The 17,823-nt window shown below is 37.0% G+C and overlaps 1 protein-coding gene across 4 annotated transcripts in view; it reads right to left on the reverse strand.

Moving 5' to 3' along the window:
- The window catches only part of LOC127798184 (methyl-CpG-binding domain-containing protein 6-like), a 29,657-nt gene that overhangs the window by 6,501 nt on the left and 5,333 nt on the right, over positions 1 to 17,823 (reverse strand). Inside the window, exon 1 of one of the 4 annotated variants that reach the window (XM_052331570.1) lies at positions 1,551 to 5,715. The exons of 2 other annotated variants lie outside the window; for them this stretch is intronic. In XM_052331570.1, coding sequence (XP_052187530.1) covers positions 1,551 to 1,949 — 399 coding nt within the window. In that variant the 5' untranslated portion in view covers positions 1,950 to 5,715. Of the gene's footprint in view, positions 1 to 1,550; positions 5,762 to 17,823 lie in introns of those variants that run through there. One more of the 4 variants, XM_052331588.1, reaches the window with a different exon arrangement.

Here is a 17,823-nt window from a genome sequence, read left to right on the forward strand (position 1 = left end):
TTCATTACACTAGTAACTTGTTTGGGAAAAAAATCTATCATATTTTATTCCGCTGACCTATTTGAGGCAATTACTTCTACCAAAAGGCAGTAATATCTCATTTATGATGCTGTTAACCCAAGGGGAATACTTGAATTACAATTGTTAAGGTTTAGGGAAATCAAGATAAGGAATTTCTTATTATTTGGACCAAAAATTTTCTTTTATTCATTTTTGTTCCATAGGCATTTAAATGTTGGCAGTTATTCACCACAAATATGGACATAGCTGAAATGAGAACGTTATGATGAATGTGCAACCATAACAAAATAAGAAATAAGATTAGACATAATAAGGTTGGAGAGGCATATATCGAAGATAACATGCAAGTCACAATTAAAGATGCTTTGGACATGTTAGAAGAAGATTGATAGGGACACCTGTAAGGCGAGTTAAAATGGAGAATATTTGTAGAGAGAGAGAGAAAACTTGGTGGAAATCCATGAACCATGGCATCAGATATAGCACCTTATAGGGAATACAACCATGTATAGAGATAGGTAAAGGTCCAAAATTCATATAGTTGACTCCATCTAGCGGGATTAAGGATTGTGGTGTTGTTGAGGCACCAAAATATTCTTGAAAAGAATGTGTGTGTGTTTTGGGGGAGGGGGGGTGGGAAGGTGTCCTTGATGCATGAAACTCCTCAATTTAAAAGAGTTGAGAAGAGTCGCATTTGTAAGCAATTTTTCCCTTGTTCTTCACAAAAAGTTTGTTCCCACAACTCAAAACCTAGACCTTCTAGTCACACAAGTGCTACAAAAAGGTTTAATGCTTGAATCTTTTGCTTAAATGTAGTGAACAAACCCAATCTAATATTTAAAATTTGTGTTTTTTTGAATCCACTAAAAAGAAATTATTTTTAGTGTTAATTTAGGTTTTGGTAATGAAAAAAATTAACATAAAAACAAAACCCTACAGGCAACCTAATCTTTTCCTTCAAAGATTCATTAAACAACAGCACAACCGAAAGTGAATTTTAGAGCAAGCATATGAACTGCCAAGGAAAACACATTATTGTAAATAAGGAAAAAAGGAGAATTCCATAACAGCAAAAGAGAACTAGACCCCGGCGGCATTCATGCCAAGTGAGTATGGGAGAGAGACTTCATCCACTGAGTCATTCATCCAATCAAGCATGGTCTCTAAAGGATAACATTTCATAATTGGGTTCTACTTTTTCTAGAATAAAACCCAGATCTCCTTAGTTTTTCCTTGTCTTTAACAGAGCAAATCCTAGGACTCTGCTTTTAGCAATATCTAGAATTATATCCAGGGAAAAAAAGAAAGAAAACACAATTTTCGGTCTCACCCAGACAAAATCTTTCTCCAAATATTTCCCAAATGCACAACACAATCACTACATAGTGCAAAGAACCAAAGGAATTTAGATCTACACAAATCGTACATCTATGTGCCCCCAAATGTCCATATACTGCACATACACTTCAACACAGGGCTGGGATCGACTGATATAAAAAGAAAAATTCTCAAAAGCAAGCAGAAATTACCTTATCAGTCAATCCAGCAGTGGCACCATTCGCTCGAACCTTTGTTAACACCTGCCAACCATCTGGCAACCAACTCGGTGCCCCTGCCAATCCCTTCCCTGCCCGTGATCTCCTCCGACTTGACGGCGTAGACTCCACCACAGCAGACTCAGTCAGCCCATCCACAGAGTTCAAGACACCGTCCATCAATGGTCCATGAATATTTCGTTCATTGATGATCAATTCTCTTCTTCGAAAAGGTTGTTCCGGGATCAGATATGGTGGAGTCTCGATATAAGACCCAGGTTGTAAGAGAGGATCTGGTGGGAAAACGTTGGCATTGACGGTGTTGTAGTTGGGTTCGTGCGAGTTCTCAGGGTGGTGGGGCAAGTCACCGCCCAACGGAGCGAATGCAGACATTTGATTTGGGAGATGAAAGAGAGTAGGGTTGTGAGGGAAGTTAAAATGTGTTGTTTTGGGCACTTTTTGGCCCTCGCAATTGAGCTTCTAATGCCCTACTCTTCCGATGCGTTATTACCATGGAAATTTAGGATTTTTTTTTTTAATTACACTTGCACCAACAAATTTCCATGAATTTCCCTTTTAGCCCCTTAACATTAATTAAGGGGACTAATAAGAGTTTTGCACAAAACGTAGTCTAATTTGAACTTAATCGGGATGCAATTACAGAGAATAAAACATCCTATTAAGAAATAAACTTGAATTTATTATATCCCATGCACCAAGTTTGAACAAACAAGGAAACTAAACATTACAAAAGAGAAAAATATTCTAAGAAGCAAAACATAAATAGGAAAATCGTCTTCTAATCAATTATATTTTCATGTCCTTTTGAAATGCTCGGATCACTTGGCACGTTTGAATATGTTGGATGTAAGTGATGAACCATTTGATGATATTCCTAAAATGGTTTTTGTGCATGGCATGATCAAGCATATGAATATAATAAACTTCCTACACCCTTATGACAAGAATAAGGTGGCAATCACTGTTTATTGTTTACAAATGAACCTACACCTTTTGGTTTGGAATGAAACACCAAGCACCCATTGATAACAATGTACCCCTTCACTCTATCTACTAACTTATAATGACAATGATGGGCCATATATGCATGAATAAGCATTAAAGCTAGATTTTAATGCAATAATCATAAACTTTATACCATTCCTCAAAATGCATAAATTTCAAGAATATAGTGCAATTTATACAAATCTAACAATCAAGTGCATAATAATAACATGTAAATTACAAGGTGTCGGTGCAATTTGAACAAATTTGAAGGGCATATACATAATAAATGAAACTTTGCAAGAGTCAAAGTGCAATAACCCAATTTTTAAGGGGAGAAGTGTCATCTTTTGAAATTTCAAACTTTTAAGACAATGTCGTTCGTGCTCCCTACTTCTCCAACCACTACCTTCATTGTCAACAATGATCCAGCCATTCCAACTCATTGCCACAAATGCTATTCTGACCGTCAGGAGCCATGCCATCAACCAACAACCACCATTGCCACCCCCTTCAATGCCAAAAACAGCCAGTTACAGCAGCCCTCCCTTGCTATTGCTGTCACCAACAACTGGCTTTGACGCAAACTTCTATGAAATCTTCTCCTTTCTCTCTGTCTTGCCCCTTTCTTCTTGCTAGTGTGCTTAGAATTGGAGCTATACCCCCTTTTTAGGGGTGTGTATCCGATCCACAAAAACCGAAAAAACAAAATCGAACCGAGAATTTCAGTTCAGTTCGATTTGGTTTTTTATTGAACTCGCTTCAAGTTCGATTCGATTTTGTCAAAACCTAAGACTACAGTTCAGTTTCCATTTAGAGGCCTAAAAAACCAAACCCAACCCTAACTTTAAACCAAGCACACCCTTTGTTTTAGTACTAGGACTTCAGTCTTTTGCATCTCTTATCACTCAGTCTTGTCTTCCGTCTAAAGCCTTGAAGCATTGACCAAAAAAGAACCCCTGAATTGAAGCCTTAATGTTAATCCTCATATTATTAATGTAATTTATCTTCTTAATGTTCCAAAAGCAGGATTTTTTATACATACTTACAAAGGCTGTAATTGCAAGGATTTTGATTTTATACGTTATTTATTGTTTCAGTTTAGATTATGAAATAAGCTAAAAAACTTGGAAAGCTTACTTGAGTTTTATTGAATCCAAGTAGGGGGTATTTATACAAGAAAAATATCTCTGCTATCTCCTAAAAAACAGGAATAAATTTAAATTTAGACTTTAGAAAATAAATAACAGTGGTTGATATTTAAAATTCAGAATTATCTTCTTCTTCCAGCTGCATCATCCCTTTAAATTTGGTAGCTTATCTGATCTTCTAGGCTGTCTCATCCTTCCAATATTGAAGTCTTATCTTATCTCCAACAATCCTATCTCCTTTTAAAACTCGAGCATCCTATCTCATCATACAACACTCCTCCTCAAGCTGGTGAATAAATATTTTTCATTCCCAACTTGCCAGTAAGATATTCGAAACTAGGTCTTTGCTTGACTTTGGTAAACAAATCAGCCGCTTGACTTCTTTTAGGAATATAGAATAGGTTAATTCCTCCTTTAATTTCCCGCTCGATGAAACTTTAATTTATTTTCACATGCTTCATTTGATCATGCTGAACTGGATTATTGACAATACTAATTGCTAATTTGCTATCATTATACTCCTTTGGTTTCTATGTCAAAGGAATATGTAAGTCTTCCATCAGCCTTTCTAACCAAATTACTTCACAAATTCCTTGAGGTATAGCTCGGAATTCTACCTCATCACTGCTGCAAGCACCAACAAACTATTTTTTACTTCTCCATGTAACCACATTTCTCCATACTTTGGTGCAATAACCTAAAGTTGACCAACTATCTCTAATAGATCCTACCCAATATGCATCAACAAAGCCCTCAATTCCTCTTTCTGCAGTTTTCTGAAATAACAGCCCTTTCCAGGTGTCCCTTTTAGATATCTTAGGACATGAATAACAGCATTCATATGTCTTTGGATAGGAGAATACATATACTAACTTATCACACTCACCACATAGAATATATCAAGCCGTGTAAGAGATAAGTAGATTAACTTTCCCACCAATCGTTGATATCTTTCCTTTTCTACTGGTGCATCATCATTGATTTCTCCAAATTTCCAATTCATTTCTGGAGGTATTCCAACAAGTCTACACCTTAGCATGCCTACTTCTTTCAAAAGATCTAGTGCATATTTTCTTTGTATGATGAAAATGCCTTCTTTACTCCGAGCCACCTCCATTCGTAGGAAATGTCTCATTGTTCCTAGGTCTTTAACTTCAAATTCAGCTTCAACTGTTTCTTCAAGCTCTCTATTTCTTGCATGTCATCCCTTGTTACTATAATATCATCCACATATACAGTCAATATAGCCATTTTTCCATTGGTTGTATGTTTTGTAAACAATGTATGGTCTGCTTACCCCTATTGATACCCTAGTAGATTGAGTCATGCTGAACTTCTTTAACCAAGTTCTTGGCAACTGCTTCAACCCATATAAAGACTTCTTAAGCTTACAAACTTTTCCAGCTTCCACTTCTTGCTCAAAACCAAGAGGAACTCTCATATAGATTCCTCATCAGATCTCCATTGAGGAATGCATTTTTAATATCTAATTGATGTAAAGGCCACTCTAAATTGATAGCAAGAGAGAGTAATACCTTGATAGAATTTAATTTAGTCATAGGAGCAAATGTCTCTTCATAGTCAATCCCATAGGTTAGGGTGAAACCTTGGCCCACTAATCTAGCTTTATATCTATCAATACTCCCATTTGCATGATATTTCACTGTGAATACCCATTTACATTCAACTATCCTCTTATTCAAGGGAAACTCTACTATATCCTAGGTATTGTTACCAACTAAAGCTTTCATTTCTTCCAGAACTACAGCCTTCCACTTAGAGGGCGTTTGTTAAAATGAGCAAGATAAGACGAATCAAGATAAGTTTGGAATGCTTTCCGGAGTAAGATATGGAATGATCAAAATAAGGCTGGAAAGCATTCCAAGATTTCTGTCAGATTGTTTGTTAAAATTTTTGGAATCCACTGATAATTATATTTTTTCTTTCTATGTGTTTGTTAATGCATATGATAAGTACTAAAATAAGAGTTTTTTTTATCAAAATATCCCTATTACCAAATTCATTCAAAATTATTTGTTAACACTTAACGTCAACAACAAATTTATGATTAAAATAGTATTTTATGATTAATATGAATTGTCAAAATAATAAAAATAAAAAGTAAAAATAATGTTTTATTTTCTAAATCCATGTTTAAAGATAGATTTAAAAAGAGTTGAAAAGTAGAAATAATTATTATTGAAATTATAATAATTCCACTTAGATAATTAAAAATGGCCAAAAAATATTTTTATAATAGATAATAAAATATAAAATTGAATAAAATAATTTAGAAATTAGTGAAAGGAATTGTATTAGTTAATAAAATATATATTGAGAGAGAAATTTAAATTTTAAAAATTGGTGAAAGGAATAATGTCATTTAAATTTTAAAAATTGTCAAAACATATGACAATTTAAGAATATATTAAATAATATTAATTATAAGACTTAAATGAATAAGTTCTTTTAATAAATTTAAATTTTTAAAATGTATTAAATGACATTAATTATCCTACAAGGGGCATATAGGTAATTGAGGCATATCTACAAAATGTCAGATAAATTTATCTTGAAAGAGAGAGATAAGAGATCACGTGAGGGCTTTTCCGGAAATGGCCAGATAAGTTTAACAAACACATTGGGAAGGTCAAATATCTAGAATGCTTCCCAAATCTGACATTTTCTCTCTTATCTTAGTTAACAAACACCCCCTTAGGATCTTTCATAGTACATTGGATGGTCTTGGGAATCTCAATTATGTCTATACTTGCAACAAAAACCCTAAACTGTGGAGACAACTTTGAATAGGTTAAATGATTAGAAATAGGGTCAGTGTTCTAAAATGCACTAGGCACTAGTTAGGCGCCAAACTGGGGCCTAGCGCCTAGAAAAATTATTTAAAATTTAAATAAAATTCATATTTATATATATGTAAACAGATTATATATAGGCTATATATATATATAAATCTTTCTCTATAACACCAACAGGCAGTTGGGTATTAGGTAACATGTATTATATTAAAAAGAAAATAATGTTAAAGGAAAATAAAAGGCAGTTGGGAATTGGGTGAGACTGCCATGGCTAACTTATATATACATTAAGATGTAATATATATATATATTATGTTAGCAACTACTATATTAATAACATATATGTATAAATATATATATTGCTAACATAATATATTAATATCATATAATAGTAGGGGAATGAGAAGATTAGAGCAGCTGGTGGAAATTTCAAGCATATTGGACGCACAAAGGGCTTCCACCTCCACCGCCATTTTCTCTCTCCCAAGTGCTGCCACTTGAATATATATATGTATAATATATGATATTAAAATAGGATAAATAAAAGGCAGCAACAAGAGCCTTCTCCAACGTCAATCTTTCTGTTCCCCGAACCCTCCAGAATGCGTGAGTGTGCATTATGCTTCTTCAACGTTGCCTCGGTGCTTCAATTGTCTTCTTCCTCTTTCTTGTCCATTTGCTTAATCTGCTGGACTACTTCTTCTTACCTCCATGGCAGCACCAAGTGCAGTCGAAATTGAGCTTCCAGCGGATGTGGGAGACTATCATCCAAGTGCCTATAAACAATAGTGGAGCATAAACCAATGGAGAAATTAGGAAGCAAAGAGAGAAAGAAAGTGGCAAGTCCACAAGAGACGACCCAGGCGACGCGCGATGAGAGAGAAAGGGAAAATACCAAACAACTAAATATTAGCATGCACGCACATCTGGGCGACCCAGGCACCTAGGCACCGCCTTGGCCGCCTAAGCGCTAATTGGGCCTGATTAATTGGCCCAGCATCTAGGGGTGCCAATTAGCAATTATTCGTAGCGGCCTAGGCCACCTTTTAGAACACTGAATAGGGTACTTAACACATGACTTTACCCCATTTCACAGTGCTATAGGAACAACCCAATCACCAGCCAAATCATCAATCCTTGTAGTGTTGTCCTCGGATGGACTAGGCTCTGGCTTCAATGTTTGGTTGTGTTGAGGTTGTTGATGGTCTTTAGGCCGCCTAGAATAAACTAGAAGGGATTATCAGGAGCTGGAAGGTGGGTTTAGAAGCTATAGTGAAGTTTTCAAGATTAGTAGTGGAAGTAATAAGAGGTTTAGGAGCTGCTACCAGTGTGGTTTCAAGAGTTGATGCTGATGCTCCCCCTTAAAAAACACATTGGTAACTGAGAGGTAATAGGATCAGGCATAGGGAGACAGATGGTGGGATCCCAATGCCACTTTACACTTGCAATCTCCCCTAGAAAAGATATATGAGGATAGAAAGGTTGATCCTCATAGAAAATTACATTAGAGGACATAAAAAACTTTCGAGATGAGGGATAATAGCACTTGTATCCCTTTTGGGAAGGAGAATATCCAACAAAGATACACTTAAGTGCCTTTGGTTCAAATTTCGTCTGAGAAGGATTATGGTTGTAAACATATATAGTGCAACCAAAAACCTTGGGGGAAAGAGAAGTAAGGTGATGGACATGAGGAAACAGGTCACAGAGAGTGTTGAGAGAAGTTCTAAATTGAAGGGCCTTAGAGGGAAAACGATTGATGAGGTAAGAAGCTGCAAGAATAACCTCTACCCAATAGGAATTAGGAATATAAGTAGTGAACATCATGGCTCGTGCCACCTCGAGAAGATATCTATTTTTTCTTTCAACCACCCCATTTTGTTGAGGGGTGTACGAACATGAACTCTAATGGGATATCCCATGTTCAGATAGATATTGAGTTAAATCATGAGATAAGTATTCTTGGCCATTATCAATTCAGAGGACCTGAATAAGAGATTGAAACACATTCAAGATAAGTTTGTAAAACCTTTTGAAAATGCTACCAGCCTCTAACTTTTCTCTCATAAGATAAACCCAGCAAACTCTAATATGATTCTCAATAAAGGTTATAAACCAACGGGTACCAGGGATATTGGGATGTTTAGCAGGACCCCAAATATCACTATGAATCAAGTAAAAAGGTTTAGATGGTTTATAGGGCTATATAAAATAATGAGAGCGAGGTTGTTTAGCAAGAGTACACTATTCACACTTAATAGAAGATTGCTTTTTATTAATAAAAGGTGAGGATACAAGGACTTTAGATATGGGAAACTAGGGTGTCCTAGGCGTTTATGCCATGACAAAACATTAGCATTGGTTGTTACAACAAAAACTGCTTTATTGGTTGGTGGAGAACTTTGGATTTCCGAAACATCTTTTGAAATATAGTAAAGACCATTTTTTTCCTTAGCATTGCTAATCATCATTCCCGAAGACTAGTCCTAAAATATACAGTGAGATGGAAAAAAGATTACACTACGGGCCTGTTTGATTGGCCATATTTTTCATGAAAAATAAGTATTTTCCATGTAAATCCCAGTTTTGATGGTGTTTGATTAGCTATATTTTCCAAGTAATCTAAATTCTCACTTTTGGTCGATGGCCAATTCTCACTTTTGCTAGAAAACAAATTCGGGGGGGGGGGGGCAGCGGCAGCGGCAGCTTGGAAAAGAAATTCCAAGGAATTGGAGAAGAAGACGAAGAAGAAGAGCGGAAGCGCGAAAGAGAAGAAGAGCGGCCAGCGATCGCGAGGAACGAGAGGCAACGACGGACTGAGCGAGCAAGAAGGCGAGCGAAGAGCGACAGTGAGCGGCCGAGGAATGAACGACAATGGCAGCGGCGGCGATGGCAACCACAGCCAGTGATGGCAGCAATGGACTAAGCAAGAGGTAGCAAGCAAGAGCGACGGTGAGTGGCCGAGGAGTGAATGACGATGGCGGCAACAGCGACCAGTGACGGCGGCGATGGCACGCTGCCAGCGACGGTGGCGACTCCATCTTTAAGGTGGGTGTATGTGTATTTGTGTATATATATATTTGATTTTTTGAATATTTTGTGTAGTATATTTGATTTATTTTTAGGCAATTCCCTAGAATTCAATGGAAATCAAACACCAAAAGTTGAAAAAATATTACAATTTCTAGGTAGAAAATTAAGCCAATCAAATATCTTCAATTGACATTTTCCCTGGAATTTAATTCTAAGCAGTTCAATTGCCTAGAAAATATTTTATTTTCATGCAAATTCCATGCTTGCAATCAAACGCACCCTACAATTCATGTCTCTTGTCAATTTACTAACTGAGAGTAAATTACACTGCAATCCAGATACATGTAGAATAGATTTCAGCTCTAGTTTTAATAAACAAATTGTTCCAAATCCCAAGGCAGGAGAAGTTGTGCCATTAGCCATAGAAACATTAATAGTTGTGCCACAAGGTGTATAATCCATCATAAAATTAGCCAAACTTGACATATGATCTGATGCACCAATATCCACTATCCAAACATGTTTAGGAAGTTTTTGTGATATCAGTGAGTACTGAGGAATACCTTGTTGAGCCATCGAAGCTGTTGGCTTAGGAGTAGGAGAATTTGAGGGTTTTGTACTTGTAGTTTGATTTAGTAACCTATACAAGACTTGAGTCTGCTCTACTAATAGGTTTAGGTTTGTGCTGTTTCTAGTCTTGGTAGAGACTTTTGTAGCATAGGCTGATTAGGTTGTTTCTCTTTTGTTTCGTGGCTTCCAATTTGCTGGCTTACCATGAATCTTCTAGCATGTTTCTCTTGTGTGGTATGGCTTATTACAGTGGTCACACCACTACTCATCCTTCCCTTGATTCCTTGACAGAATATCCTCCCTTTTGACAATAGCAAGAGCAGAATTTTGAGGGCCTAAGATTGAGTCTGTAGGTTGGGTGAGCATTACCCTCCACCTACTTTCCTCTCTCCTTACTTCAGTAAACACTTCTCTGAGTATAGATAAGGGTTTAGTACCTAACAATCTTCCACAAACTTCATCCAAATTTGAGTTAATACCATGGAGAAAATCAAAAACACGATCCTTCTCTAACATTTTGGTATGTTTTGTACTATCAGCTGAACATTCCCAACTAATATTGTAGAATAAATCCACCTCATGCCATAACTCAATCAAAACATTATTATAGTATTCTGTAATATTAAGGTTACCTTGTTTAGTTATACGAATTGCTGATCTAATTTTAAAGCATTGAGAGGTATTCTTTAAATCTGAATATATTACTTATACTGCATCCCAGATTTCCTTTATAGTCTTGTAAAAGAGATAGGTTCTACCAATCCTTGGCTCCATTGAGTTGATAAGCCATGCAATAATAATCGAATTTTCAGCTTCCCATATGCCATAATTTGTTGTTGTGTTTGGTGGGGTAGGAGTAGCTCCTATCAAGTATCCAGCTCTTCCCTTCCCTTTGATCACTAGCAATACAAACTGAAATCATTTTCTGAAATTACTCTCATTCAATTTATGTTAAGTAATCTGTAGAGAATGGTTGTCAATAGGGTTTGTAGAAAAATTGGACTGAGAATGAGGGTTAGAAGGACTAGTAGCTGAGGCCTCGATTATCGTTGGAGTTGGTGGGTTTGCAGCCATGCTTTAATCAAACAAAGAGCTTGGACTTCAAGATCTAGGGTAGACTTGGCTCTAATACTATGAAATAAGCTCAAAAACTTGGAAAGCTTACTTGAGTTTTATTGAATCCGAGTAAGGGGTATTTATACAAGAAAAATATCTCTATTATCTCCTAGAAAACAAGAAAAATTTTAAATTTAGACTTTAAAAGATAAATAACAGTGTCATGACCCAAGGAATAATAAAAGGACATTATTGTAATAGGGTTGCAATTGTTTGTTAGGATATTTTTACAAGTTGATAGAAACACATGGGTGCTATTAGAATGCTGTTAGAAACTAGTTAAGCAACTAACTACCATGCCTATAAAAAGGCCCATTGTAAGAAGAGAGAACATGCTTGAATTGAATGAATGAAAATCTGATTCTCTCTCTACAATTCTCCCTCTCATTTTCTCTCTACTTCTCTCCCTCATTTCTCTCTACATCCTTCCCCCATTTCTGTCCAAATATCCCTCTAAACTTTCTGTTCTTAATCCTAAGCCTCTCGGATCCCTCCGAATGCCAATTTCAGCCCATTATGAACCCTAGGTTCATGACAAACAGCAACTGATATTTAAAATTCAGAATTATCTTCTTCTTCCAGCTGCATCATCCCTTTAAATTTGGTAGCTTATCTTATCTTCTAAGCTGTGTCATCCTTCCAATCTTGAAGTCTTATCTTATCTCCATCAATCCTATCTCCCTTTAAAACTCAGAGCATCTTATCTTATCATCCAATAGATTATACTACTTACTTTTAGTTATTGTTATTCAATTATTCGCTAGTTCTTATAGTTTCAAGTTTTTTTGTCCATATTTTGATATAAAAAAGAAAAAAGGCTCAGTTATTTAAAAACCCAAACTGAGCGGTTTGGTTTCATTTCAGTTTTTATTCACTCTTGGTTCAACTTCAACTTGGCCATTTAGAAAAACCAAGCAGTTCAGTTTGTTCTTTTTTTTCAAAAACCAAACTATGCACACCATTACCTATTTTTATAGCCAAAAAGCTTCCATTTTTTGATTGTTTAAATATATATATATATACAGTTGCGATTATACACTCAAGTTTCTAGCCAAGTTCAATCTGAAATTCAATCTTTTTTATCTATGTTGGTCTCTGATTGCTTCCAAAACTGATTTGAGCCTCAATTTAGAGATTTGGCTCAAGTTTGGAAAGTTGGAGTGTTTGGGTTTGGTGACAATTTATAATTTTCAAGGTTATTTTTGTCAATATTCGCCCTCTAATATCTTAGCCGCCAGAGATCAGAAATCCGTTCCAAAAACACCAGGTTGCTCTCTTCCATATTGTTTACAAGGCCTGTAAGACAGTTCAATTTGATTTGAAGTTGATTAATCAGAATTTGAGTCCAAAGTGACCTACCCGAACTGTTATCTTGCAGTTTGTGTTAATCCAGGCACATTTGGATTTTATTCAAGTTCAAAGAAGGCTGCTTGACCAACCTGTTATGTGTTTTAACCAGCTTCGGAATGCAATATCATTCAACCCACTTCAAGATTTCGGATGAAATTAGGTCTGATAGGTTCATCTGATGGGTTTGTCTTAATCCCATTTACAAAGCTTAATATTGGTCTCAACCCAATTTGATTTGATTTGGTTGAATTTCACACTCAATGTTAGCATCCTAACTTAGCAAAATTGGTCAATTTATATAATTTTGGCAAATTACATTTAGGCACACTTTCTTTGTAAATTCATGTTTAGTTCCCTTAGATTCCCTCTAAGGCCTAATAATTTGCCAAATTATCACTACACCACATTCAACATATTTTTAATTAAATTAAAAATAATTTTACTATCCAAAATTTCAATAAAATTCCCAGATATCACATCTAATACCACTTAAAAAAATTGTCATCAAAATTTAATTAGGCTTAACTAGAAAAATTTCGGGGTATTATATGGTTGCTCCCAGTAAATGCTGATTTAGTTGAATTTAATGAACTAATTAGTGGATAATGATTTTTTTCTACATGTGCCAAGGTAGTTTGACATTATTATTTTACCCCTATTTAAAATTTTAAAGCAAGCAAGCATAAAATTATAATTTCAAATCACCTCAGCACATGCATTTGGTAAAAAGTGAACAAGCCTAAAGGAATTAGGAATAAACTCTAAGCAAACAGGGGTGAACGAAAAATATCAACTTCACACACTTTCTATGATACATGCAGCCTATTAAATACAGAAAATCTAACTAAAATCTAGGAATTTAAATTACAAATACAACAATAGATAAGGGAGAAATTTTCTCCTAAATTTTCTGCTAAGTTTTCTCCTACTTCTTAGGAATAGATGAAGCCTCATCTTTTCCTATTTCTTTGGAACGGCTGGGGCTTTATCTCATTTCTATTCAATCTGGTCTTCCGGATTATTTTTTATTGTGAATTCTTCCTCAACACTCCCCCTCAAGCTGGTGAATAAATGCCTTTCATTCCCAACTTGTCTCTAATCAGCTCAAATCCTTGTTTGTTCATTGCCTTAGTGAGGATATCAGCTTCTTTTATACCTATAAGAATATATACCAGATTGATACCACCATCTTCAATCATTTGCTTGATAAAATGTCTATCTACCCTCGCATGTTTCATTCGGTCATATTGGACTAGATTATTTTCTATACTTATATGAGACTTGCTATCACAGTATAGCCTTGTAGGAGTAGCATTTTGTATCTTCAAATCTTCCATAAACTTTTCCAACCATATTACCTCACATATACCTTGAGCTATGACTTGGTATTCTACCTCAGCACTGCTTCTAGCCACTACACTCTGCTTCTTGCTCCTCAATGTCACCAAGTTTCCCCATACCTTGGTGTAGAACCGGGAAATGGATTTATTGTACTCTAAAGAACCTATCCAATCAGAATCTACAAAACACTGAATTCCTCTGTCTTCATTCTTCTTGAATAAGATTCATGTTAGAATTATTAGTATATATTATAATTATTATATGTGTGTGTTTTATTTTGTAATTAGATTAAGCCCATAGGTTTAAGGCTCATTATACTTATTATAAATAACAAACTAAGAGAGGCTAGTCTCTTAGGTTTTTCTCTTCTAATTATTTTCTCACGTGATATCAGAGTCACCGGTGAGACAAAAACCCTAGCCGTCGCTGTGTATCGTTCTCCAGCGACTTTTAAACCCTAACTGTCACTGCCTATACCGAAACCCCACTGTACGGCCACAACCTCCCCACACCGCCACCACCCTGGGGTTCGCCGCCTCCAGATTGGTCGACCGCCAAAGAATCACCGCCGCTAGACCGGACATGCGCCTCCACTCGCTAACGCGTGACAACGCGTTCGCTAGTCTTCTTTCTCCAGATTCTCTAGATCTGACTACCAACGACGCCTAAAGCTACTTCTAGTGTCAAAATCCTCACAATGTCTAACTTCAGTGACGCGGTTTCTGCCGGTACTACTCCCGCTTCGATTTCTGTCGTTGCCCCTGCTGCCTCTCAATCCTTTGTTGTCTCCAATCTTGGGACAACTAATATTACCACTATCAAGTTGATAGGGTCTGCCAATTATCTCTCAAGAGCAGCCTCTATCAAAATGTGGTTCAAAAGACAAGATCAAGTGGATCATCTTACCACAAAGGTTGAAAGTGTGCCAGAAGCTAATTAGACATCAAATCTTGACTAGCTCCACTAGCGCTACCATGAAGGACTCTTTCAAAAAGTTGTTGAATATGATAAGTGCACATGGTATGTCTTCTTCTTCTCATGTTGTTCCTCCAGCCGAATCTTCAGCTCTTGTACCTCAGGCTTCCATCGTCGGAGGAAATAGAGGACGCAATAATAATCGCTCACGTCCACAGTGTATATTTTGTAAGAAACTAGGTCATCTTGAGGATAAATGCTAGAAGAAACATGATCGGCCAGCTGCTCCACCTGCATCATCTATCAGTGCAGGTCATGTATTTCAGAGCGATCCTAATCCTGCTCAATCTCCACCAGGTTCACAATTGGTACCTATGTCTGCAGCTAAGTATGATGCCTTCCTGAAGTTCCAGGCCACCCAACAGTCTCATCTTAGTAATCCCGTTGCTTGTGTTGCTCAAGGCTCATCTGGTATTTCTTGGATTATAGATTCTAGCACCACTAACCATATGTGTGGTAATGAACTTCTTTTCTCCTCACTTACCTATTCTGATACTTTACCTACTGTTACCCTGGTTGATGGTACCAAAACTGCAGTTAAAAAGATCGGCCAAATCACATTCACCTCTTCTTTCTCATTAAATTCTGTTTTATATGTTCCTGATAGTCTTTTTAATTTGATTTCAATTAGCTAACTCACCAAAACCCTTAATTGTTCTATTCTCTTTACTCTTACCTCTGTTTGTGTTCAGGACCAGGGTACGGGGCGGACAATTGGTGTCGGACGTGAGTCACAAGATCACTATCATCTTGCTGTGCCTAGTTCACCAGTAGCTTGCACTAATGTCGCTTCCCCAAATCTTCTCCATCATCGTCTCGATCATCCCAGTCTCTCCAAACTGAAGAAATTAGTTCCTAGTTTGTCGTCATTGTCCATGTTTAATTGTGAGGCATGTCAGCGTGGTAAACACGCTCATCATTCTTTTTCTCGTCGAGTCAATAATAGGGTTGAGGCTCCATTTTCCCTTATGCACTATGATGTATGGGGGCCCAATTGCGTCAATTCTACTCTTGGTTTTTCATATTTCGTTACTTTCATTGATAACTTTTCTTGTTGCACTTGGTTGTTTATTATGAAGAGTCGGTCCGAGTTGTTTTCTATTTTTCAGACATTTACTGCTAAAATAAAAACACAGTTTGGAGTTTCTATACGTGCCTTATGTAGTGATAATGCCCCTGAGTATTTTTCTTCTCCATTTACTACCTTTATGATTGCTAATGGCATCCTGTATCAATGCTCTTGTCCTTACACACCTCAACAAAATGGTGTTGCTGAGCATAAGAATTGCCATCTTATTGAGACTGCACGGACGCTCCTTTTACATGCCAATCTTCCCACCAAATTTTGGGGTGATGCTGTTCTAACTGCATGTTATCTAATCAATCGCATGCCATCTTCAGCGTTACAGGAGCAAATTCCTCATTCCCTTTTGTTCCCTACACAGCCACTTTATTATGTTCCTCTTCGTGTCATTGGATGTATCTGTTTTGTGCATTCTTTTTCACCTCGACAGGATAAGTTTGTTGCAAAATCTCTCAAGTGTATCTTCCTCGGCTATTCCCGGTTGCAAAAAAGCTATAAGTGTTACTCTTCTGAGCTGAATCGCTATTTTTTCTCTGCTGATGTCACATTTTTGAACATTAGTTTTTTGTTCCGGTTGCTCAGCCTGATTCACAAAGTCTTTACCAGGTTTTGCCTGTTCCTTTTTCTTTTCTTCCGCTGTCCTCCTTGGGTCCATCTGTCTCCTCTGTGGTGCCTACTCTACCATTTTCTAGTCCACCTACCACGGCTCCTCCACTTCTTACATATCACTGTCGTTCTCATCTTGTTACTAGCGCCAGCATTCCTCTAACCCAAGACTCTCCTAACTCGTTCTCTCCGTCTGTGGTCCCTCCTACCTCGGATCCTGAGCCCAACAATCTCCCTATTGCTCTTTGCAAAGGTACACGATTTACTCGTAATCCCCATCCTATTTATAACTTTTTATGCTATGACCATTTGTCTCCTTCTTATAGTGCCTTTGTTTCGAGTCTTTCATTCGTTTCTATTCCTAAAACCACAGGTGAAGCTATGTTCCATCCTGGTTGGCGCCAAGCTATGTTAGATGAGATTGACGCCTTACATTCAAATGATACTTGAGATTTTGTGTCTTTACCACCAGGAAAGACTCCCATTGGTTGTCGTTGGGTATTCACTCCCAAAGTAGGTCCTGATGGCCAGGTGGAACGTCTAAGACCCGCTTAGTTGCCAAATGCTTTACATAGATCTATGGGCTAGATTACAACGATACTTTCTCTCCTATTACGAAAATGGCCTCTGTTTGCCTATTTCTCTCTCTAGCTGCTACGCGTTATTAGCCACTTTATCAACTTGATATTAAAAATGTCTTTCTTCATGGTGACTTGCAAGAAGAGGTATATATGGAGCAATCACCTGGTTTTGTTGCTCAATGAGAGTCCAATGTAGTTTACAAGCTCAAGAAGTCTCTCTATGGTCTGAAACAATCTCCACAAGCGTGGTTTGGCAGGTTCAACACTGTGGTTCAAACCTTTGGTCTCACTCGAAGTGAGGCTGATCATTCGATTTTTTATCACATTCTTCTTCCTTATGTATCTACCTTGTTATTTATGTAAATGACATTGTTATCACAGGGAGTGATCAAGTTGGAAAACAGAAGCTGAAGGAACATCTATATCAACACTTTCAAACCAAAGACCTAGGCCGACTTCGATATTTCTTGGGTATTGAAGTTGCTCAATCATGAGATGGTATCTTAATTTCTCAGAGAAAGTATACACTTGACATCTTAGAAGAAATTGGTACAGTGAATTGCAAATTAGTTGACACCCCAATGGATCCGAATGTCGACTCTTGCCGGGACAAAGGAAGCTTTATTCAGATCCTGTAAG

The sequence above is a fragment of the Diospyros lotus genome, chromosome 1, assembly GCF_014633365.1.
Source record: "Diospyros lotus cultivar Yz01 chromosome 1, ASM1463336v1, whole genome shotgun sequence".
NCBI classification, from domain to species: domain Eukaryota; kingdom Viridiplantae; phylum Streptophyta; class Magnoliopsida; order Ericales; family Ebenaceae; genus Diospyros; species Diospyros lotus.